Raw genomic sequence first — 25,295 nt, forward strand, 5'->3', positions numbered from 1 at the left:
AATCCAAAGACCAAAGCAAAATATAAAACTGCATGTCAAATAGTTTCTCTTAAGACTAAAAAACCCCAAACCCATAAACATTAATGCATTAATTTATTAAGGAATTTAATCATTGGGAAATTAATTTTTAAGATCAATGAAACGCCCAAAATATCTTAGAAAATTCCTCAAGCTAAGTTTAAATGTTGAGGAAGCAACAAAAAGCAGCATATCAAAATACCGTCTTGGCATAATGCATTCCTGAATAAGGATGCCTAAGTTAGTATATTCAGTTTTAGCTTTACCCGTATAATGCTGAAAGTCTTGCCTGTCCTAACTGGCTAGGTGAAGGGTATGCTTTGTCCTTTGTCACAGACACAAGTTGAGCGTGTTCTGACATTAAACCACGTTGTGCTCAGTAAGACCATGCAAACAGATACTCCAGTAAATTTATTACTCTTTTGCTCATTTTACTTTTTTCACTAGAACTCACTAAATATTACTGAATATAGAACTGACTCAGAAAAGCTGGATACACAGGAGGAGAAAAGAAATATATTTAAAGGAACAAAGATACACTTTATGTGATGGCAGTCACAAAGGGAGGAGGAGTGCTGTCAAAGCAGATGGGTACTGTGTGTTCATCATTATTTTTACAATAGGTAACAGACAAGATGGTCATCCCAGATATGCTCACATGAATGAAGATTTATCCAGTAAGAACAGGCAAATAATTTCCTTTTTTCCTTTCTCAATTGAAATACAAGGATTTTTTCATACCATGCCCTTTTCTTCATGAATTCTCTATTTCCTTCCAGAGACCCAAAGATAAACGAATTTTGTAATCTGTCCCCAAGTACAAAACGAGAAAAGCAAGCACAGCAAGAGGAAATTACTAACGCATTTTCCAAGCAGCACAGAAGAATACCTCTAGGGGCAACTATTAGACAACATTTCTAATATTTATCTATTTAAACTCTTCATAACTGACTCCAATTGCAAAGAAAATCCCAAAATTGGTCCAAAGTTGGCATGCATGTGCACACACTTCTGATTTCTGCATTTCCTTTAATATTCTGCATCTCCATATGTACAACAAAATGTCAGAAAATAATTCTGGCTATTTTTCTGGAGTAAACAGGGTAGGGTACAAGATTGCACCTTAAAATAATGCATGTAGAATTTGTATTGTACTATGTCAATACTACATGCATACCCTTCTGTATTTATACACACATTTGTAGTAACGAATATGAAAACTCCCACAGAAATAACAACAGGAAAACACTATTGAGAAATTTTAAAATTAATTCCTGCCTCCAGCTGAACAGAATAACTAATTTTATGTAGGGCAATATACAATCCTTTGATTTCTACTAAAAATAGTTAAGTAACGATCAATTTCTTTAATTTCATCACTAGGAAGTATTAAAAGTATGTCCCAAAATTACATTAGAGATGACCACATAATCAGTGTCCTGATATGATTTTTATAAAAAAGTTAGAAAGTTCTCGTCTTGATTACAGCAGCATGAGAAGTTACAGAATTGTTTTTCTTCAGTAGATGGTGAAATAAAGAAATCAAGCTAGCAGACATCATTAATTTCATGCCAGTGTTTGAAAAGAAGAAAGAAGTTTGATATGTTCAAATTGAATTGAGTGCAAATGTTTTAAACAATATTTGAAGTTGCTCTTTGATCAGAATTTTTAAAAACTTTAATCCCTAAAAGTGCATGCATGTTTCACTGGCCACAAAAAGACGTCTGAAAAAAGAAAACTACATCTTTTCTGCGCTAGTGTTGTTGATTGTGTTTCTAGTTATTATGAATGCTTACTTTTATTATTTACCTCTCTCTCGAACAATATTGAAGTAAATCATGCAAGACTCTTGCATGATGCCAGAAGTACAAAATTCTACAGTTAATCAGTGAAAGCACAAGTGAGCTTCCATTTTTAAGACTTAGAAAAAAATGATTAATAAATTGAATGAATTAAGAAATTAACATACCCATATATGATCACTCACTATGTTATCTGCATTTCCATTTCTATAAATTTTATACATAACAAAATCTATTTCTAGGATACATTTTATTACATTACAGTTAAGAAAATCATATGTGAATAATCTTTGCTCTGTAATTTAAAATTAAGAGAAACTCAAGTTTTTATGTACTTCTAAACACCAACCACTTTCATCCTATTAAAATATTTAGAAGTAAGGGAGCCTTAAGAATTTCTGGCAAATATTTTGCTGCTTACGTTGTTGTCCATAGGAACTGTACACCTGTACCAGGAAGCCAAAACCATCAATATTGGAGAACTGTTAGAAAGCTTAAATAAAACCCTCTGATAAATCATGTAGTTTAAGCACATTGGGCCATTTATTCCCTTCCTTCAGTCACTTTTAGACCAATGCATCTTCACTTGTTTGAGTGGAAGCAATCTTAAATTATGTATGAATTAGTGAGAGAGTATGGCAAATCCAATGAATAAAGAATTCTCCGTTCAGTGGGAGAACTAAAATTCAAATAAATTAAAAAAAAGATAAAAAATAAAAATAGATTAACCTCAGTTAGCTTAACTAAAATCAATTTTATTAACAGACGTTTTGCAGAACACTTCTGCAAACACTTCTCCCCATTTCAAGGGGCCAAGGGCAGCATAACCTGATGCTGCTTCTCTTTAGCTAATAACAGCTTCCTCTACAGCTCTCTGTTGTCTGTAAAGCATGGCAACAGTCCTGGCTCACATGATTGGGTTTTTCTTGGCTGTTCAAAAATCATGTGTGAGGCTAAGCACCTTACATCAATTAAGTCAGTGGCAACACTGAATCTAGCTTTTCAAATACTACTGTTTTCAGTTACCAGAAAAAAAGGCTAGGACTTCTGTAACAGCCTACTTCTGAGCACAATATTTAACACAGTCCAGTTGCTAATATTCTTTCTTACAGATGCAACTTCTGTAGCAGTTATGAATTCCAGTACATTAATACTGAATAAAGCATAGTTAATCTTTCAAAAATTTTACAATACTTAATGTTTAGGTCTCATTAGTCACCGTGCTAATATTATCATTTCAATCGCTGGTTTCATAATCTCTTGGTGATTTTCACAGCAACTGTTTATATTTTGATATGTGACTTTTCTGGGTTCTCAGACTCTTTCTCCTAAGGTTAAAAGCTGGAAGTGACTATATCAACCTCACTCAGTATTCACTGTTTTGTTAAATAACTGGTGGTTGGGGTGGTGGTGAAAGAATCAGTCTGCTGGTGTTAAACATTACCTTATTCCTTCCATGCTGTTTTTTCCATCTGAGCTAAAGATACTTCATCCACTTGCAAAGCATTTGTAATGAGTGACAGTCAGCAGGAAACTGATTTTTGAGCAGCTTCCAATAAAACAGAAATTTTAAAAGGAGAACCTTAGATTTTAAAATCACATTCACAATTTATTTCATATAAATACCTATAGAACTAAGTTCAGAAGTATTTGAGTCTCATTCTCAAAAGAAAAACCTAATTCAAGCTCCAAATGAGTGAGGATACACCCATCCTGCTATTTCTCCAGAGATGCAGCAATGTCATCGACTCACTGAGCTACTACTTGACAGTTCTTTATTTCAAGAGGTACAAAATATTCTGACAGATACATAATTGAGAAACCCTGGGAAGAAATGTTATTTTGTTTCAGCATCTGCTCTATAAATGAAGATAAGCAAACCAGATTTCTAGTTCCAGAAAATAAGACAGCTCTTCTTTGTTTCAAAAAGAGTGACATAAAAGACACAGTAAGAGTATGTATATTAAAATGCTTGTAGGACAAGTGCAGAGCCATTCACTGGTTCCCATGTTCTGTAATACTCGCCTCGTCACTCTGTCTTGATATTTGTTCATATCTTGGTTTTAACTTACAAAAGATCTTCTTGGGCACTTTTAAGTGTTATAGGAAGAGGCTCTATTAATATAGCAAGAACATTTTACAGATATAATTTCAAGCTTTGACAAACAGAATTCCAAAACATATTAACTCAAAAGTTTAAGCCTCTGCTGTAGATATTCCATTAGTATTGGGCACAGGTTACTTTAAGGATTGCTGTATCTCAGTTTCTGTTACACTGGCTGGGTTACTCTCCCCTTCTGATTTTTATTTCTATGATTTCTGGCATGGAAAATTCGTGATTCAGAGAAGAGAATGGAAATTAGGATTGTTGTTTGTATCTGTACACTGATAAATGGATTGTTAAGCTTGTGTAACATTTTGAGAATGCTTTTTTTGTTCCTTAGATGAGATTTGTTAGCAGGGGATTGGAAATGCACTGGGATCCTTCTCTAGTTCATTTCCTTTCTCAGTAGTTTTTTCCCCTCACTTTTCCCCTCTCTCGGATATTCACTTTTTAAATCAAAAGAATTACTTATGAGAATGAAACTATTTTTGACCATGCAAGGCATTTTTTTCACTGAGATGATGGCAGATATTATAAGATTGGAAGCAGCATTACAGGAATGGTAACAGCAGGTTACAAGCTTTTGTAACACAGCTGTGATCTGGGGAGGGAGCACCCACTTCAGCCTTGTGGGGAAGGAGTCTCTTTGCACATTCTGTTTGCTCTTGTATTTTGATTTGATGAGGGGAAGGAAAAGTATTCCCTCCGTGAGATTTTAAATGAAGTCACAAACATACAGTTTCCTCATCCCAGTTATTCCAAGGAGAGAAATTTCCAATTACTTGGCAAATCAAGAAAGAATATCCAGAGGGGGTCTGAATCTAAGTGCAGCTTTTCCTTTCCTTAGAGTTTGCAGATACTCCCCACATAGAGGAGAAGGCTGCAGTCCAGAAAGCCACAGGGAACTGCTCATCGCACTGTGTTTCTCTGGGAGACAGTAACATCACGGTGATTAGAACACAACTAGCCAAACAAAGCACAGCACAGCACACCAGGAATCCCTATTTCTGCAGGGAATACAGGAGAAGACAATGCACTAAAGCTTTAGGAGTGTGAAGTCTTTTACTCTGCCTCATATGTAATTTTTTTTGGACAACATGGAGCTCAGAAACACTCAGACCAGATGGTGTAACATACAGCAGCAGGAGATGAAGCTTATTAGCTATCGCTTCCTTCCGCTAGTATACAGCCCAGAAATGTGAAGGACCTTTAAATCATCCTCTAGTGAAAGCTGAGTCCCTTTCATGAGACAGTATGAGGGATATATTGTGTGCCCTTACACAGACATCACGTCTTTATTACGCTTCAAGTCCCTGCTCTAAAGTATGCAGGTACAAAACATGCTTATATTAAGTTTGCAGAAGATTTTTCTAAAATTAGCAAAATAATGTTGTAGACAACATTAAAAGTCTAAAATTTAAATGTCTGGCATTTACAAACAAGTGAAAAAAGACTCTAATAATACAAAATACCTCAACAGTTTTGATACAAGCCCTATCTAGTAATAGTAAGTTACCAGAAGTCTTCTATATTATTTTTGTATTTTCTTCCTTAAATTACAGAATTTCAAGAAAGTGCTTGCAAAAACAATTGGTTTCCTTCGTAATCAGTCTCTTCCTACCTTCCTCTTCCAGAACTCAGGAATGCTTCATTCCACTGTGCTATAATCACCTTCCACAACAACTCAATACACAGCTCTAAACAAATTATGCAGCTTGAAGGTTAAAAAAAATCCCATCCTTCATTAACCCACAAATCTCATCATAAAGAAAACACTGGGAACAAGAGAAGTAAAAAACTACCTGGCTGAAGAGTTCAAAACTACCACACTTCTAGAAGCCTGCATAGCAGTTCTTTTAAGAGAGACTTTTTCTTTTCATTTTACATATTTTTTTGTCCTTTTCAAAACTAATGACCTCCCCTCCAGCTGCAAACATAAAAAATGCATTTTACCATGTCCTGTTTACATGTCAATAAATAGCCATTATAATATTCTTTATTTTGATAACCTTTATCACATGAATACTAATGGCAAAGGCTTCAAAATACGCAACCAGGAGGTAGAGCTATATCGAACTCTTCTACCCTATTCCATCGACCACCAGGTTAGCACTGATAGTACTTGAGCTCTACCTTCTTAATATCAAGAAGAGTTTGGGGATGCCCCCTGATAAAATTTTTCCCTTCATTAACTGCTCTTTGTGGAAGTTTAAAAGCAGAGTCCTAACTTCACCCAGAGAAGTGCTCCAAATCTCTATTAAAACGATGAAAAATCACAGCCACTCTGTTGGCATCAATTTCCTCTGGGGAGGCTGACAAGACTACAAACTTGTGGTATGCTATAGTATTATTTTAGTGTTATACAAAACAGATTAAGGGGAGAAGCTAATAAAGATTGGCTTATTTACCTTTACATGTCATTTAAAAATAAAGTAATTGAAACAAAAAGCACATGCTATATGCAGCCCATATTCAACTCTCCATGGCCCTGGTACAGACACAAAGCAGATCTGCTGCTCTCAATGGATTTACATAATTCTGAAATCAGAGGAGAATATGGCTATTATGTGAAAAGCTTCTGCTACTTCACAGATGACAAAAAAACCACCATAACATTTTCCTGACAGGACAATTTCCTACCAGTGCTTGTCGGCACGCCTCATATTTATGTCTATAATGATAAGTAAAACTGTTTTCGACTGGTCATATGATGTTAAGAGTTACATGTGTTTAAATCTTCCTTCCTGGTAAGCTTAAATTTGCTGAACTTTAAAAGCATAGCAAAACAGACCGCCAATTTCTGGACCCCACATGTAGTTTTTCCTTTTTAGGGAAAGAAGGTGCTTTTCAGCACTGGAACATTTCTATTGCCTATGTACCCCCACCATTGCTAGAATGTAACAGGGCAGAAACGAGAATTGGATGGCAACAGCAGTAAACTAAAAAGAACAAGGATGAAAACAGAAGTGGCCTTAGGCTGAAGAGTACAGCTTTCTAACATTGTGACCCAGGCCTCTTCATGAAGCCAATGGAGTTCATTGAAGGAAGATTTTGAACATTTAGCTGGATCTGTTTACCTATTGCTCCTGAAGATAATTTTATATACCTTCTCCACAAAACATTTACTATGTTACCAATCTGCAGCTTTTGTCCTACAAAAAGTCTTCCTCACTTCTTGGGCTAAAAGCAGAAAAGGTCAATTCTTTGTGAAGCACTCTAAAACGTCATTTCCTAGAATACCAGTAATGCTGATTTTTTCACACAGATTTACCAGAAAATATTTGCTGTTGGATCCTCCTGCTAGGAATAACTCCAGTTTGCCTTGCCCATAATGCAGTTCAATATATTTATCTTGCCAGGAAATACACGTTTGTCTAACCAGAAATTTACCGCCATATGCTCATATTGTTAATGATCAATAAACTTTATCATGCCAATGACTCAATCCCAGATGCTTATCCTATCAGGAATTCATTCCTCTAAACTAGTGTTTTCTACAAATCTATAATTAACCTAAAAGCCATAAAGCTTTTTTTAACCGCCAGTATTTGTAGAATATAGCTCCTTTCGTATTTACTTTGGTGGAAACAGAGAAAACTGGAAGAAAACAGTTCTAAAGATGTAAACATGTCACAAACAAGTAGAAGTGCAATCTATGGATGGTACAACTACAAGAACTTTTTTCCTTGCAGCCAGGTCCACCAATGAGTTTCCTAGCAAGAACAACATTTCTGATGACTTCTGCCAATTCTACCCCATCTCTTTCAAGTACGAAACACTGTGTTTACCAATTCTTCAAGAATTAATTTACTATGTTTGTCAATATCCCCAAACTATATGATATTGGGTCTGCCAGGAATTTACTTCATAAGATCTTCTTGCCAGGATGAGATATTGCAGATTTACATATCTTCAAGATAAACAGGAGTTTGAACATTCCAGTGACTAAGAGAATGCATTGTAAAATGTACACATTGTGCAGTTAGCGCTGACTCTTCAGGAGAGTTTTGTATCTGCTCACATTGAGTTGTTAGGCCAGTAAAACTTAGCTCAGCTTGAAACAGTCTATAGTGTTATTTGTTAAATCTGGAATTGTCAGATAACTACAAGTTTCTGACGCAAATAACTCCAGAGACACAATTTATCTTGCACTGGACTCTCCATGAGGGACATCAGTACTAGACCTCAAGAATAACACCTAGAAATCATGCTCAATCAATAGATTAATTCTGTACTTACTGGTTTTTTTTTTCTTTTTTATTTCACATTCCTATCTGTAAGACGTGTGAAACCAACCAATAAACCATTCCTCTTTGAAGAGTAAGATTTGAGATACAATTTTAGGAATTGTAAGGAGTACAAAAAAATTGAAGCATTTAAATATTCTATATTTGGGTATTGTTTTCAATCTTTAAAACAAAAATTTTTGTAATTTGCAAGATCACATGGCCTTTCGAACAAAACCTTGACACAAAAAATACTAACAGTGCTATTCAATTCTGCAGGATATATTTGAGAACTCTGAAAATGTTTCCTTTGAGATTATGCCATGTAGAGTTCTGGTTTATACAGATTGTCTATATATGCAAACACATAAATACCCACATGACGGGTAATGATTTTACATAATCTCAGATTTCAATTGAAACTTTTCATAGAAATAAATCCTCAATATTGATAGTAACAATGAAATAATCAAACTGCTTATAACAAAAAACTTCACATAAATTGCTGAGATATATCAGTATTTTGTGCAATAAATCGCATTTTACTCTGAAGCTATTTACTAAATTCAGATGACTGCCCGGTCTAATTTCCATAACCTACCATGCTTAAGTAGCAAATACAAATTCTTCCAATTTCCATAAACATCTAAATTGGTGATTCTTTTCTTGTTTACACTTGTTCCTGTTATAAGCTTCTTTTTATTAATTTTTTCATTCCAAAACAATTTTCTGCTCATATTCCATCATCAGAGCTCGTTTGATTGCTATCTCACCCTTCATCATTATCACTTCATTCATGACTCTTACTATGTGTCTGTTTTCTCGACTATTCTCACACCTTTCGCGGATGAAGTTCATGGATTTTATCCTCGCTGTGCAATCCATTAATTCATGACACATTAAGTACAGGGTACTATTTCAGTGGTAGCTAGTAGCCAGAGAAGAATATTATGTCACTACCTCAGGATACAACTATGGATGCCCCTTTAGCTCTAACATGTAGAATTTTTTTATGCAATAGTCTTAAGCAACGGCATGGTACAGCGCTCTTTGCAGAACAATCCTCTTTGAAAAGGGACACTGTGGGGCTTTTGGTTTTGATTTTTTGGGGTTTTTTTTATATTCCAAAGATATGCCAAACATGAGAAAAACTTTTTAAAGATTCTGATAGGGATTTTTAGAAAAAAATGGATTTTAAACAAATTCCATCTGCAGTTTTATGGATTCATGCCAGATTCAGAGTTCAAAATTGAACCTGATTTTTTTCTGGTATTGACTGAGCAACTACCAAGAATCACCAAGAGCTCTCCAACTTCCAGGCCCCATACCGTGAAACCTGGTGTCCTTTTGGAAATAACACACTGGAACTGTAATCAAATCAAACCCTGACTAAAGTCTGAAATTTTACACTCAGCTTTACAAACTTTTTTGCTCGTTTGAATTTGAGCTCAGCCAGTTTTATATTTCAAATCCGTGTTGCTTGCCAGGCCAAACACTTAGGTTCAATTTGTGGCAGAGGAAAACTGTGTGATTTAAATCACTAGAAAGATACAGGGATGAATTCCCAGGAAGCCAAACAGATATACTTAGCAATGCAATTACTAACTTAGTTATACCAAACTGAATTTGTCACAGGAGAAAACTATGATTTCTAGCACAACAAGCAAAGTTCAACTCCATCCTTACAAACCAGTCCATCCTTACAAACAAGTACACAAATATATGTTTTTAAAAACACTTTTATGCTCAGTAACACAGTAAAGCAAGCAGGATATATTAAATAATAATATACTGACCTAGACAGTTCAGGAAACAAGGTGCCTAGAGGTGAGCAAGTATTTAAGTGCTGCCCTGCATATTGACAAACTACTGTAGAGGCTTAAGTGATTTTCTACAGACATGGACATCAAGCCTCATACTGCAGTCTGAAGCAGTGCAAGACTGTATTGCTTCCAAGAAGAAAAATATCAATGCTTGTAAAATAGAAGATCTGCAAATTCATACAATATCTCATAAAAATTAATTTGAATGGAAAAATCTTGGGCCATGTATTTCCAATGAAATCATCTTACAACATGAGTGTAAAATAGTTGTTGGTCTGTGCAAGCATAAATCTGATTCCTAACAGGCCAGTCCTGAATAAGTGAGGTAAGTTCATGCCTGACAATTTCTTGCAGAAGTGCACACTAATTTGACCATTTCTCCAAAATTATTAATGCGATTGCTTTCAGATGCACTGTTCTGGAAGAATAAATTCAGTATATGACACACAGGCTGGTTTCTTATGCCTACGATAGAGTGATTGCAACCCTTTTATATGTGTCCAAGCTAGTGATGCTACAGTTAACATGAATACCAATAGCAGCAAAGCTTTGCGAACAGGGAGCTGTTCAGAGGCCTAGGTCAACGCAAAGTTATGCTTTCATAGCCACAGTTATCAGTAACGAGGTAGTTGCTTTAAATAGATCTACAAGTACATTTACATCATCTCCAGTTACAACAATATAGCCGTATAGTTAACGGAACTCTCATAACATGTTCAAGATCAAGTGATTTATAAACAATCAAATATGTAAGTTGAGTTTTCTATACAATACTTTGTTGAAATCTGTCTTCATGACTTTTTCTTTCCCAATATTGCAGTTTTGTAACTCTTTGGAGGGAATATATGTACATGTCTTGAGGCTACCTCTAGCAGCTAGGTATTATTTCTCCCATGAATTATAGGTACTCTCAGACAACACCAGTATTATGAAAGTAACTTGATTCAGAATATCTGCAGTAAGAACAAAAAGCCTGTAAGAGCTATGTAACCCAGCTATTCTAATTTTTGCATTAATTTACACATCACAGAGGAGACAAATTTTCCAGCTTCAAAAAGCTTTTTTTTTATTTTCTTGTAAAAAAAGAAAATTATTTTAATATTCAGAAGATTGGAGAAGGCTTTTCTGAGTAAGCAGTGAGAGATTGGGATGCTTTGTGTGTGTGGTTTTTTGTGGGTTTTTTATTTGTGGTTTGGTTTTTTGTTTGTTTTTTTTTTTTGTAATAGGTACCAAAATTTTTAGCTGATAAGTACTGGCCACGCTGTCATAGATCAATTTAAACACTCCTTTGAAGACCAGGAAGTGACTCCCCTGGAACCCTGTTGCTGTTGCCTTTAAGGCGACAGGACTCTCGCCGCTTTTGACATGCACTCTGATGCCTAAAAATATCCTCCCTGCCCCACCATCCTGCCCGAATTTGTGACAGAGATAAAAGCAACAGATAAGCCACTTGTCTGTACAAAGTGTGTTAAATGCAGCACGTGGGTTTCCACAAGCAGCAGTCTATCAGGGAATGCTGCAGTAAATTATCCTCATTTCCTTCCATTTCTTTAGTCTTAGTCTTTAGCTTTTATCTCTAACCAAACAGTAGCTTTTCCTGACCTTAGCTCAACCATCAAATATTTGTCCTAGACTTCTGTCCGTATCATGCAAAAGGCTAAAAAAGAAACTCAAATGTTGGCTTTTTTCTTACAATACACTAATTATCTTCAGTTTTTAAATGACTTGATTATTTATACGATCAGAAATTTTGTTAAGAGAATTGTTGCATTTGAATTCATTCATAGGCTTTGTAAGCACATGCAGAGAGAGCCTACAACCTCAACATTGATTTTATACCAAAATGCACACAACATATGCAAAGGTAGTAAATAATTAATCAGTCAACATTAGTACGAAGAGTAGCTACTACTAAAGAAATATTTATCTATAGCCATTATGTGATGGTCTCCAGAATACCAGTCAGTCCATCCTCCTAGAAAAGCAATTTTACTTCAAAAAAGTATTTCCTAAATTTCTGATATTATGGTATGGCTAAAATTAGGTAAAAAGTGGGTCCTCACTACAAAGCCTTTGAAAACAAAACGTTTGCTAGTCTGCTGACAGCATGGTATTGTTTCATAGTAAGTAATCAGAAAGTAATAACCATAATTAATAGATAAACAATTTACCTTGTGTTGACTGGTCAATGGTTTTTCTTTTTCTGCTATGACTGTTATAATTAAGTCTTAGCTCTTGGCTATATTCATTCAGAGTTTCTCTTGAGTCATAAGATTGCCTTTGCTTTCCCCCATCTTCACTTTCATCTGAAGAACTTGTGTAAGTTAAATCCACTTCATGTTTAACTTTTGACAGTGGCTGGTAGGGTTTGCAGTCCATCTGCTCCATCTCTGATTAAATAGGCTCAAAGTCATGAAAACAAGCAGCTGGAACTCCTTAAGGAAATAGTCCTGGGGGGGAAAAAAAAAACAAACACCACAATAATCCATTTCAGATATCATATATAAATTGAGCTCACAAAGGTCCAATTTTATTTTTAGATTATATAAACCAATTATATTGTATTAATATCACTATAATCCAGGAAAGAATCTGAACATGTCTTATTTTACTGTTTTACTTTTAAAAATAGAATTAAAAGAACAGCAACTTGAAGAAAAGAAAATAAAACCAAATCTTAAGCACTATCCCATTAGACCAAGCAATAACTGTACCTTATGCACAAAATATGTTACAAAAACTTATATTTGGTATTAAAGCTAAGACGGAACAGTTACTATTTCTCTAAAGGGATGCACATTAAACTTAAGTGAAATAACACTTTGTATCTTTTAAAATATGAAGCCTAGAAAACAGAAAGTTCACGCTTTTGAAATAAATTAAATTATATTTAATCAAGAATAAGAGACTTCACACTTTAGAAAACCACCAGACTTAGTAAAAACAAAGATATACCACACTGTTATTCTACGAGAGCATACGATGGTTTAGAAATGGACATTTTCCTTTTAGACTGTGTGGACATTCAACTGGAAAAAGCTTCTACTCTGCAGTACAACCCCTTTTTCCTCTGCATCTCCTGTCTAAACTCATACCAACATGGGGGCTATACTGACCCTCAACTGCAGCTTGCAGTTTTGTGTATCATTCAAATGATGTTCAAATCCAGTATCATTAAAATCAAGTGGGTTGCAGCTGCACATGCAACTGGTGCACTTGTCCTGTAACCTTGCCTTCATGAAGCTGTTTCCATCATTAATTTTAAAGCAAACTCTGCGATGAAATAACAGGGGTTATGACACACCTTTTACAGCAAAATCGTTCACAAATAGGGAGCTTTGTTAAAATAAGTTTGGGATTTTTTTTTTTTTTAGATTGACAGATGCTATTCACCTAGAAAAAGAAATGTAACAAAAATGGTTGCTGTAAATATCATTGCTAGAAGACCAAAAACATAAAAGAGATTTTGCTTAATTAAAAAGCAATTGCTCACAGCTTCTTAATGATTTTAAGGTCAGCAGCAGAGGGAAGTAAGTTTAATACCCAGTTTTATATCAGCCCATTTCCCATCTGCAACAAGGACTTTTAACCCTGTACATTGCCAGCTGTGAGCTTACAATATGAATCTCCAAAAGCAACCACAGAAAAAGTGAAAACACACAAAAGGTAAACATAAAAAACCCCACAGAAAGCACTTCTTGTTAGAGGGCTATAAAGATGAGTTAAACTTCTGAAATTGTCTGAATTTTTGAGAAACAACTGATGGTAGCTGTTTCTGTGTTCCAGCATAGGAAAACTTCATCTCCTGCTTGTGCGTCCTCACAATACTTTTCCGTTACTAACACAGTAACGGAAGAAGAAAATCCAGGCCCCAGAACCCTTAGAGAGATGGCAGGAAGGGAGACAGACCACTACGGCAGAAGTAACACCGTGGAGTGCATGCCTTCCCTTCCCCACGTTTCAGGATGCTATCTGGAGAAAGACGTTAAAGATGCGTCTTTACTTGAAACACAAAATCTCAGGGAGTTTCATCCAATCATTTAACCTGAGATGAAATAGCTCTTCAGAAACAAACAGCACCTTGATAAAGAGCTCTAACATTTAAAAAAAAAAAAAAAAAGCATTTCACTTCTCCTACTCAAGAAAAAGGGCTTGAAAGCGCCCAAGTCATCTTGAAAGTGCCCAAATCATTAAAAAAAACTCTTGACAAGAGGGAGAACTAAAAAGACAAACTGAGGAGCTACCAGTCTGCCAGAGGCCAAGGCCGGCTGACAAGTGCGTCATGGGGCTTCAGCAACAAACACAAGTTTTTGTGCTCTGGATTGATCACACCGTATCAAGTTGGTGTTAAGATGCTTCTGTAGACAAGTTACTAAATAAGCACTATTTGCTTCTCAAAAGCTATTTGCTAAATAATTTACTGTTATTTGCCAACATTGCCTATTATTGCCTAAGAAGTTCAGTACTTATTTTATGAGTTGCTTTAATAGTCTGATCTGCGACAGAAGAATGCAAAGGTGCTGACTTACAAGCACAGGGTTGGCTTAAAAGATTACCTGATGACTCTGTAGAAATGGTTACTGACAGGAAAAAGCCTTCCTATATATTCTGTCTGACAGAATAAATGGAGACGATGCTACAGAAGCCACAGGAAAATGAGAAATTAAGGGCCTCTACTAAGAAGATGCAGTAGACAAGAAATAAATTTTGCCATGAAGGCAACAAGTGCAAGCACCCTCAGACGCACGCAGTGTACCCCTTCAAAAGTGCAAAACAATGAACCCGACAAATTTAGCTCATTACTGGAAAAATTAGTAGTATACTTATGCACCTTGACACAAGGGAAAAAAAAAACACAGAAGCTCCTCCTAAAAGATAACCTTGCTGCACATCTATTTTGCAGGAGGTTTCAATAGTGACTTTTTTTTTTTAAACAAGTAACAAAAATTTATTAGGATGCACAGAGACCTTTAAAACTTAGGCTGCAGAAAACCAACTACTTAACAAAGATTTATTTATTTTTATTCTTTTAAAACAAGGTTTAATAACCAAAATCTTCTCTTTTTGTGAGAACAGTTTGTAGCAGAAATATATTTAATGATGCTAACCAACGCAGCAGACAGACCAAATCATTTAACGTAAGCAATTAATATTAGATTCATTACATATTCCAGGTCTTCTCTTTCACTGTGTTACTTTCATATGCGCTATCTTCTCATGTGTAAGGATGTGCATTTTCTCAAATCTAAATTAACGTAAAAGCTGCATGAAATATCCCCTTAAAAGCTGTAATTTTATTATTCCTTATTACGTAAGGGCAAGCATGATTAAAAAACATGGCCAACTTACAAACATCACAACCTTAGCACCACATTCCCCCTGCTCGGGGACTCTACTACTGTCTCCTGCCATTGCCATACATGACTGCATTTCCAGCTGCAGGGGTGCAAAAGCCTGGCACACGTGTGCAAAGCCACAGCTCAACTTTTCTCAGCATAACACTCTTCTCCAAGCCACTTAAGCGCCAGGCTGTAATACTTGCCATCTTCAGTGCATGTTGCACAAGACCAGAAAGACTTAACATGAAGTTCTACACCCTTTATGGTGGAAGGATCAGACGCAGATGTAAGGCAGACAGGTCCTGAGTTCACCACCCGAAGGAAGAAAATCTTCAGCTCACCTGGCTAACTCTTGCCTTCCCACCCCAACCCAATTTTACCAAAGCCATCTAAACCACAGTGGTGCTAACAGCTCACGTAAGGGCTGGAGATACAGCACCAGAGCGTCAAATGTCACAGTAAACTTCGACTTCCTTTCACACACAGACTAAACTTGTGCTTCCTTTATTTTTGCTTAGGGCATTAATGTCTCATAAACCCTCAGCTACCTGGCCTGATATGAAAGCAGGTGATAAATCATTTGCAAGAGCTGGAAAAATACTTCATAAAATTTTTCATCAAAAAATGCTTTTATGAATCAGGAACACATGATAAAAAACAGAACAAATCTTCAAGCTTTTCTACAAGTAAGAGATTCAGTTAAATTTAACGAATGATGCTATGTTATGATAACTTGAATTTAAACACTGGCAATCAAACATTTTAACCTTATTTCATATTTTATTTGGAAAAAGACAACACAATAAGCAACTCAAAATACTGGAATAGGGCAGGAGTATAAAGAACATTGCCTGGATGTTTACACAGGTTTCTTCAAATAACTGGCCTTCAAGTAACTAAACAAAATATCCAGCCGATCAATATCAAGTCGACCTTGTCAGCAAAATTATAAAGTCTCATAAAAGCTTACCGTTCCTGTAAGTGACCTTTTTGTAAGTGTCTTAATGCTCTCTTCCTCACAAAGAATAGCACTTTTTTGACCTTTCCATCACTGTTTTGTTATTGAAAGATTTCACAAAATATTTAACCAAAACCACTATAATACATATGAATACTATAAGTTTATTATATATATAAACATATAAATGTATGAAATATGTATTTAGGCACTGAATAGCAAGTAATTCTGAACCATACTTTAAAACATATCATATACAGTTTACAGCTAGATTTGTAGAAGAATACATAACTAATCATTTAAATTCACAATGAAACACTTCTGCAAAATCAAAAAAAGTCAAAAAGCTCTATTAGATCGGAAAACACCACCTTTTAAGTAATGGAACTAATATAGATATGTATATGGATTTATATTTTTAATGTATGATTTATGCAATTTTGTACCTGTTAAATGCATATTGTACCTGTTATTAGAAACTATTTTCACATTCCACTTGCATCAAAACCCTCTTACATCAACCACCTAACTTTCATGTTCTGCTTAGGTCAGAATCCTACTTGCTCTGAAGCACAATAACGTTAGGATAACTGTGGCTTATGAGAAAGCCTCTGATGAGGCTGCTTGCAGTGTACATACTAATCAATAGGTGTTTTATAAGAAAACTCACTGTATGCATTTATACTGCATAGAGACTCTGTATTTAAATACAGTGATGCCACACAGATCATGTTACTTTAATAGTGCTTTGTATAAATTCTTATCAGGCTTCGATAGGATGCCCATTTAATGAGCAAATTTCCACACTAATTACCCACCATCAACTCCATCAAATCTCCAGTGGCATACTCAGTTGGTTACCAGTAAGTCCAGACTTATTTAGAGAGGTCAGGATTCGGACGATGATGAGTATCATACAGCTGAACAGGGTCTTCCGGAAGGTACAAGAGTAAAAACATGAAGAACTGTAACCTTTTTTGGCTTCAACAAAGCATTATGTCCAATACTCAGATATTCTACACCACATAGAATTAAAATGTAATTGCAGTTATGATGCTAAAATATAACAAGGAAACAATCCTTGTTTGCATATTTTCAAAACCTACATTCAGAAGGCAGCCTCTTGTAATTCTGTTTTTCATTCTCAGAGGGCCGTTCAATCAACTCCAAACCCCAGCTCCACATTTGCTCAATTCTCTTCTATATTTCTTTTCTTTCAACATATACCCTTATCTGAAAGCTACCATTTGCTTATTACCTTTTCAGACCACTGGTTTCTGAAAATGAACTACTAAGGAGGTATTTCAGCTCTGGATTGCTGAAGGCAAAAAGAATAGTACCTGTATTCTGCAAGTCTTTTCTGAAATACAAAACTATAAAATACAAAAGGCAAAACAAAGCAAACACTCTTGACTTAAAGCTTTGAGAAATGTAATACCAAGAAAAAAATAAAAGGAAAAAATATTCTAACCTTGTACATACCTTCAAAACTATATCCCTCAAATATTTGTTTAGATATTATAAACAAAGGAAGTCCTTATGTCATCCTTACAGTCCTCTGTTTTACAGAACAGTTATATGCAGTGAGAAAGATACCAGCTAAAGCAGTTGAGCAGCAGTAGAGCAGGAATACATTATGTTTCTAGATGATGCATGGAATTAGATAGCGCTATGAAGAAATATGGAAAGTCTGCTTACGTCTGCAGGATGGAAGCAGATAATACTTTCCACTGGAAGGAAGAAAGTCATACTAAAATCAAGAAAGAGTAACTGAAAGCTATCCCTAGAAGACTGAATGAAGAAACTGAGAATTTTTAAAAAAAACAAGAAGTAACCAAAATTCACATGAACATTTTCTGTGGATCATAAAATATCAACACATCAAAAGATGTTTGAAGATGACATAATGAAGTACGGATCACTAGGTACGACATGCCCAGTATTTCTCTGTGTATGAGTGAGATTGTGAAATATTGAGACATTGTGTTAGTCCTGCAAGCGGACTACATAGTACCTCTTAAGAACAGATGTACAGATAAAAGAAAACAATGTGAGAATATGGGTTTTTACATATCTTTCTAAATCAGATATGTAAATGCAAAATGCAGTTTTCAGGGACTTACCATGGGTTTAACACATTCCCTAGAGGATGTGCTGTTTTAATCTATGGATGGATTACACTTGCCCATACATTTATATCTGTCATTGTGATAGATGCAAGTGGAATAAGGTTCATTTTCACATTTAATGATCTTCACTTAAAATTAGTCGAAGTCTAATTTAATTCTAGTTAACAAAGTAATTCAAAGTGTTGCCCATGTTACCCAAAGTTTCAGAAGGAAAACACTGCAGAATAAAATTGTAAAGAAAGTCAGGTTGTTGCAGTGTTTTATGGCATATGGCAAGACTGAAAGTGAACTGAAAAAACATACGTTATGTCAGCTACTCAACTGTGATACAGAATTCTTGGCCAACATGTGCCCTTCACTTTACTTGGAGAGTTGCCACTGACTGTAAAAATCACACAACTCCCTAATGTTTTCTTTTGGAAACCCATCATTTGATGTTAGTAAGCATAAGTAATGGAGGTTCAAGCACAAAAGATCAAGCTCTATTGCTGTGGGACAAAGTACATCCATGATTTGGGGTGACACATCCTGGACAGGTTCAGAGTATCTCCTGAACTCTAAGTCTTTCTGAAGAACTGTACTTTAGGAAATACAATTCCCGATTATATTGCAGGATAACTTCTGGTGTGAACTTTTAATTTCAAATAATGAAAACACTGTGAAAAGCATCCCAGCATCTTGATGTTTCAACTAGGAATCCTGCAGAACATAAAAAAGTCGGGGCTTAAGTAGAACTACCTAAGTGCGTGACATCTACAGATTTGGTATAGAACACATGGGTACATCATCTAATGCCTTTGCAACTTAATTCCTAACTCTATGGCAGGGACAATATAGGGAAACAGGTGGAGGAATTTTGGCCTATTTAAGAGCGTAGGTTGAGATTACAGGATCAATATTCCTATATGGATCTGTCAGAAATCATTTTTTACTCCAGGGAGGATGTATGGTCAAAGCTGTATTTTGTTAGTAAAAGACATTATAAGAAGAGAATAGAATTGAAGAAAGGGATGTTCCCCCTCACATTCAAGTATACCTGAGACAACTAAGCTTCCTCCCATTGTACAGGACGCTTCCAATATATACTAGGCACTTCTTTGTACTAAATATATCCAGATGAAGTGTTAAAATGCTTGTCAATGGAAGCTCAGGTTGCTCTCCACCGTTATGATTACTGTTTTGGTGTCAAGAGCATAATTTTACATTGTAAAAACCTAAAATTAGGAGACTCCACTTAGTAACCGAGTTCTATGAAAATACAGTTTAATCTTGGAGCTCTTCTGAACTAAATAGGTAAACAGTATCACAATGTTTTTTTATATATATACACTATGTAAGAGCTATCATTTACCTAACAGTGTAATACAACAATGAGGCATACACGTACTTATGTATACGCAGGTAGGAAAAATGGAATCTTCATGTCATCTAGGAATAAGCAAGTACTGTCCTTTGGAAGGTACGCTGTTTTAAAATACATCGACACGTAGCAAGTACTGTATTCATTTATATGTGACAAAAAAATTGAATTGTGCTTTGGCTATTTGTTGATAATGCAAATTGTATAGCCATCAAATTGAGATAATTATTGCTATGTCTCTTTTCCAACTGTGCGCTTAATTAAGAAGACCCAGTAAGACCTAATTAGCAACAATATAATTTTAAAAATCCAATTTAGTTGCTTAGAGATTACAAAAATTGAAAATAACATGTTCCATTTAGATATTATTAATTTTTGGAGATACCAGTTTAAATTTTGTAGCACAATAAGGTTAGCACATGAGAATAATTTACAACACATCAGTACCATAGAACATGTGAAAAACAGTTCAAGTATTAGATTGTCACTGATACTAGGATGCCTTGGCAATGGTGTTTAAAAACATTCAGCTGACAATTTTGTCTACATTTTCACTTTTTCTGTGTCTAATTAGAATAAAGGAAGAAGTCTTCATTGAACAAACTAGACTTATTCACCGGAGTATTTATGGACTATCAAAGCATAAGAACAAGTCTAAGCACCATCACAGTTGATGAGACAAAAGATTTGACCAGCTGACATCACAGTGAACAAAGCCACAAAAAGGGAATTTTCCTGGCAGATATTTTTTTCTGGCATTATTCTTAAGTTTTCATTCTCCTCTCCACGGAAGATCCTACAAGATGTGGTAGATCTCAGACCTTAGCAATTTTCTTTTCCACTTGCAAAAAAAAAAAAAAACACCACCTAACAAAAATCTCTGAAACAAAACACTGCCACCAGCTCACCACCTCCAGTTGAATATTGATAATGGGACATGTTATCTTAAATATTATCAGAATCTCTCTAGTATTGTCTACTCCTCAGTTTTGCTGTGGCTTGTTCATATTTAGATTGATGACCTTTTGGGGTAATTTATTTTTGCTACTTTACAACTTCTAGGATTTCTAGAAGCAGCATTGATTCAGCAACATGTTTATTTCCAGTACAGGCTCAAAACATTGGTACACTTATAGTATGATCTATAGTTTAATGTCTTGCAAGTATATGGATATTCAAACAAGTTATCACAGCAGTGCGTAAGAACTTTTAAGAAGCCACCACTATTCACTACACATTGAAAGTGAACTTTTCAGTCTTTTCCTAAATACTTAGTTTTCTTAACTTTTGCTCTTCTAACTGTAGGAAGAAATACCATCAATTATTATGTAGTTTTGACATCACCTACTAAGTTAAAACTTTAAAAGCTTTTCAGGCCTTTGAAGTATTTTTTGCAAGAAGACCTGACTACCGCCTGACCACAAGACCAACATCTGCATCACCTTCATTTGAAGTATCACTCAGGTTGCTATTTGCGTGCCTGACACCATCGTGCCTGAGAACTGATCTTACTGTTCCTTTTCTTCTTGCTTTGATGTCTGTCAAAGTATTCAGTGTCTTCAAGTGCCATTGTTCTGACAAGCAGACCCTCCCAATGGACTTGTACTATATACTGTGACTCCCAGAACTGCTATTATTTGAGCTAGTGTCAGATTGATTTTCTTTCTGTTCATGATAGTGCTATGATCTTGCAGGGTTGAAATTACTGCTGATTTATGCCTTGATGCAACCCCTCGAGAACTGGCTTGTATCAGCATGTCACCTATGAAAAGGTACATCTGAATCCTCAGAGATCTTTCTAGTGGAACCTTTGTTCTCATTTCAATAGAGAATCCTTTGTAATGGATGTTTGCTAGAAATTTCTCCTGAAGTACCAAGAGCCTTCTGTAGTGCAAACTGGAAGTGTATTATGCATCTATCCATTTTTACCAGTCTGTGGGAGCCTTCTTGGCAGAGATTAATTTAAGATAAGTTCTCCATCCACAACTTTACGGTTTTCGCAAATTGATTATACCATTTTCTTTAGCACTCTGCAGAGACAGCGCAGGTTGTGATGGCACTGAAGAGTGGGAATATTCCCTAGCTTTATGTCTAAAGGCTCACCTACATAAGGAAATGTAACAGACTAGAAACATACAATTATGCCTCTAGTGTGTTTGTGGAATAATAGTCTTTTACGCCAGGGCCTCCTTTTATTTGGACTTTAGAACAGGAAATATTTCCTCTATTGTTTAAACATTATTCACATTTTTACATATTCTGCCTATTAGCATCATGGACAGTTTTCTCACTCTCATTACAAGTAGCATCTTGCCTACATCTCTGTGAGAAATTTTCCCATAAAATGTAGCATCTCTTCTGCAAAAATACACTAACAGGTAGGTACTGATTTTACATTTAAACAATTCTAACATGGTAAACTGCAATTGAAATCTTCTTGCCTGTTTTTAAAATCAGCCTCTGAAATCTTGGGAGAGCTAATTTAGGTCAGCTAATTACTTTCTTTTCATGTATGCTTTCCCTCATGGTGGAAGAGAGAAGACAGACATGGGGATTCAGCCATGTTACGGCTTTATAAAGGACTTAGCCATTTAGTTTCATACTAATGTACAATTCCATACTAGGGAAAACATTTTAGACAGATACAAAAATACCATATGAATTTAGACAGAGGTTCAATGTTGAACATGAATTTGTTCAATTATGTATGAAAAAATGCAAGAACTTTAGCAACTGCACTGAAGCACATGCAAGTTTTGATATATTTTTAAAAAATCCTTACCTCACTAGAAAATAATCATTTTTACTCAAAAATATTTCTTAGAAACAAGTGGATGTTGTATTTCGTAAACCATTACTACATAAAGCACCTTCTCAGTAGGACCTCTTAACACTCCTAGACAGGATAGGGAAAAAAAAACCCAAAACATTTCAATGAGGAGTTACTGACCTGTTTGCCCATGTCTTCTTTCAGTGTAAGTGCTTCTGGTACAGATACTGTCCTTTCTCCTAATTTACGCACCAATATCAACAGCCGTCTTTTCAAGAATACTACAAGAGGGACTGAAGCAGACAAATTTTTTGGAAACTGGTATTCTACAATAAACATTTCCAGTTCAAAAGTAGATGGGAGTTTGCTGCAACTGATTCTTCCTACTCAACAAGAAACTACACAGAGGTGTCTAAAAAATCCAGTGGTCCTACTCTCCTGTTTACATGCTGGAAGGAAGATGAACCTTCAGAAAGACACCAATAGCCTCTGTACCCCCAACGACTACCAAGGGGGACCAGGATGACTACAACCCTACCTTGGGTACTTAAGTTAGGAGAAAGGAAACTGTGCCACGCTTCATTTTTTGGAATAAGTTCTCAAAAATCTCAGCTACTTAAGCCCTTATATCATATACCTAATACATTACTATCACTATGACCACCCTGCTAAAGCACTTAGCAAGAATACATTCTCCGTAGCACTTGTGCAATGACTCCATTTAGCTCAGCTCCCTTTCTTCAGCTGAAAAATCGTAGCAAGATGAAAGAAAGAAGGATACTGAAATATGTGGCTCTTGTCTTTTATACATACGTATACACACACACATATCTATACTAGCTGCATTTTAAAAAATCAGAATCATTATCCCTGCCTTAATATTAGAATGTGCTGTTGTCTTGGTGAATCATTTTTCCTCAGGGACGTTGTGTAGATAACAATTCCGCTCATGTTAATTCTATTTACATTGGGAGCACTGTAGTACACATTTAATGTGAAGCTGTGTTTCTTTCATGAGCAAGAAAAATGTCAGTTTCCTTTCCCAAAGCACCAAAAGGCTCCTTTTACTGTCACAGAACACAATTATATGTTAGGGCTCTGCTGTCTCTTCCCAGCCAACAAGGCAAGAAAATGACCTTTCTTTAACCTATGGCTGAATTGCATTATGTTCGGTTCAGTGGATATCCTTTTTTATATTCTCCTGTATCGAGTGCCTTCTTACTGAGGTTATGAGATGGCCACCTGCCTTTCACATTGGCTAGAGATTTCATTTTTTCCAAAAAACTTGCTTTCATTTGAGGAGGGATGTTAACTCTCATCCCACATTTAATACCCTGGTTTGTAACATTTGTAAATACCTGAAAACAGTCAAAGCTGCAAGGAGACTCTGCCAGCAGAATTTGGTTATTGGCTGCTGCATTTTGCCCCACGACACAATCATGTAAAAGGTCAGGAAGAAATACGCCAGGCACACTCACTCACTTCGTGTCATGCTGTGGTCTTGTGCAGAATAACAACGCTCTGAAACAGTCCCCATATTCCTCCTCCATTCTGTGAAGCAATCTGCATGTCTGGCCTGTCTTGTTTTATGGGTAGCTTGATAATGAAAGGAAAGAGCAGGTATCTCAACTGCGCTGTGGTTTACAAGGAACAAGATGCTTGGGGAAGCAGAAAAAAGTAGCTGTGACATTAATGAAGTAAGCCACTGCTGATATGCACAAGAGAGCAAGTCAGCAGTGGAGGATTTGTGAACGTGATGCTGAATGACAAATATCATTGCTGAGGAAAACTGCACCATACAGCTGCAAGAGAGTATTATGTTTTAAAATTAAGAAAGTTCAGAGACAAAAGAACACCACGCAAATCATTACTTACACGCATAGCTCATCTCACAAGTAGCCACATAAATAAGCTCTCCTAGAAAACATTTGGCATCACTGTTGATCTGGAGAAAATTCTAAATATTCATTTCAGTCCTCTTAGGTGTACAGAAGTTCTACGATTTGGCGATTCGCTATGTGACAAGAAGGCTTCTGTCAACTGTTATTAAAGATGACTCATATTAATATCTCCTTTGTCGAAGAAGAAAAGTTGTGTAGCTTAAGGATACCCTCCTAAACGCTACCATTTTACCAGCACGTTGTTTGTTACATTAACACTGAGGACCTTATTAACATGGAGGTAAAATGTGACTGTAGGCAGCTGTAGACAGGCTAGTAACATACATTACATTAATCTTGTAAAGAATACTGTTCTCTTAAAAGCTTAGCTCTGAGTTACTTCTATTACATTACACTGAAAATAAAAAAAGTACCAAACATTCAAAATAAAATGAAACAGCCATTTCTCATTCTGTAGTAAAAGAAATCTTTGTATACAGTTGAAGACCTTCATATACATCCAGAAGCACTTCATGCCCGAGTGACTGTTAGGCTTGTGAAATGTCTGGGGCTATACACAGTTCTGGCATTTTCAAAATTCACTGAATTTGAACATCATTCTGCATAACAGGCAATATGAGGTATGCTCACATATTACGAAGTATACTTGCATATGAGATACATGTCCTATACACTTTTGAAAGGACAAAACTACTTTTAATGAAAATACTGTGCAAAATTGTCTACAAAATTGTTTACATATATTGATTGCCCCTACATCAACGTGGTAATCTGTTAAGGTGAATTTTTTTGAAAGTTGATACTGACTTTGGAATTCACTGTGGACTAAGGATAGACTCTCTTATCACCAATAATGGAAAAAAGA

General features: G+C 35.8%; 1 protein-coding gene across 1 annotated transcript in view; it reads right to left on the bottom strand.

The window, feature by feature from the left end:
* The window catches only part of TENM1 (teneurin transmembrane protein 1), a 349,960-nt gene that overhangs the window by 245,545 nt on the left and 79,120 nt on the right, over positions 1-25,295 (bottom strand). Inside the window, exon 3 of the mRNA XM_075162386.1 lies at positions 12,145-12,423. Coding sequence (XP_075018487.1) covers positions 12,145-12,361 — 217 coding nt within the window. The 5' untranslated portion in view covers positions 12,362-12,423. The remainder of the gene's footprint in view (positions 1-12,144; positions 12,424-25,295) is intronic.

The sequence above is a fragment of the Calonectris borealis genome, chromosome 13, assembly GCF_964195595.1.
Source record: "Calonectris borealis chromosome 13, bCalBor7.hap1.2, whole genome shotgun sequence".
NCBI lineage: Eukaryota > Metazoa > Chordata > Aves > Procellariiformes > Procellariidae > Calonectris > Calonectris borealis.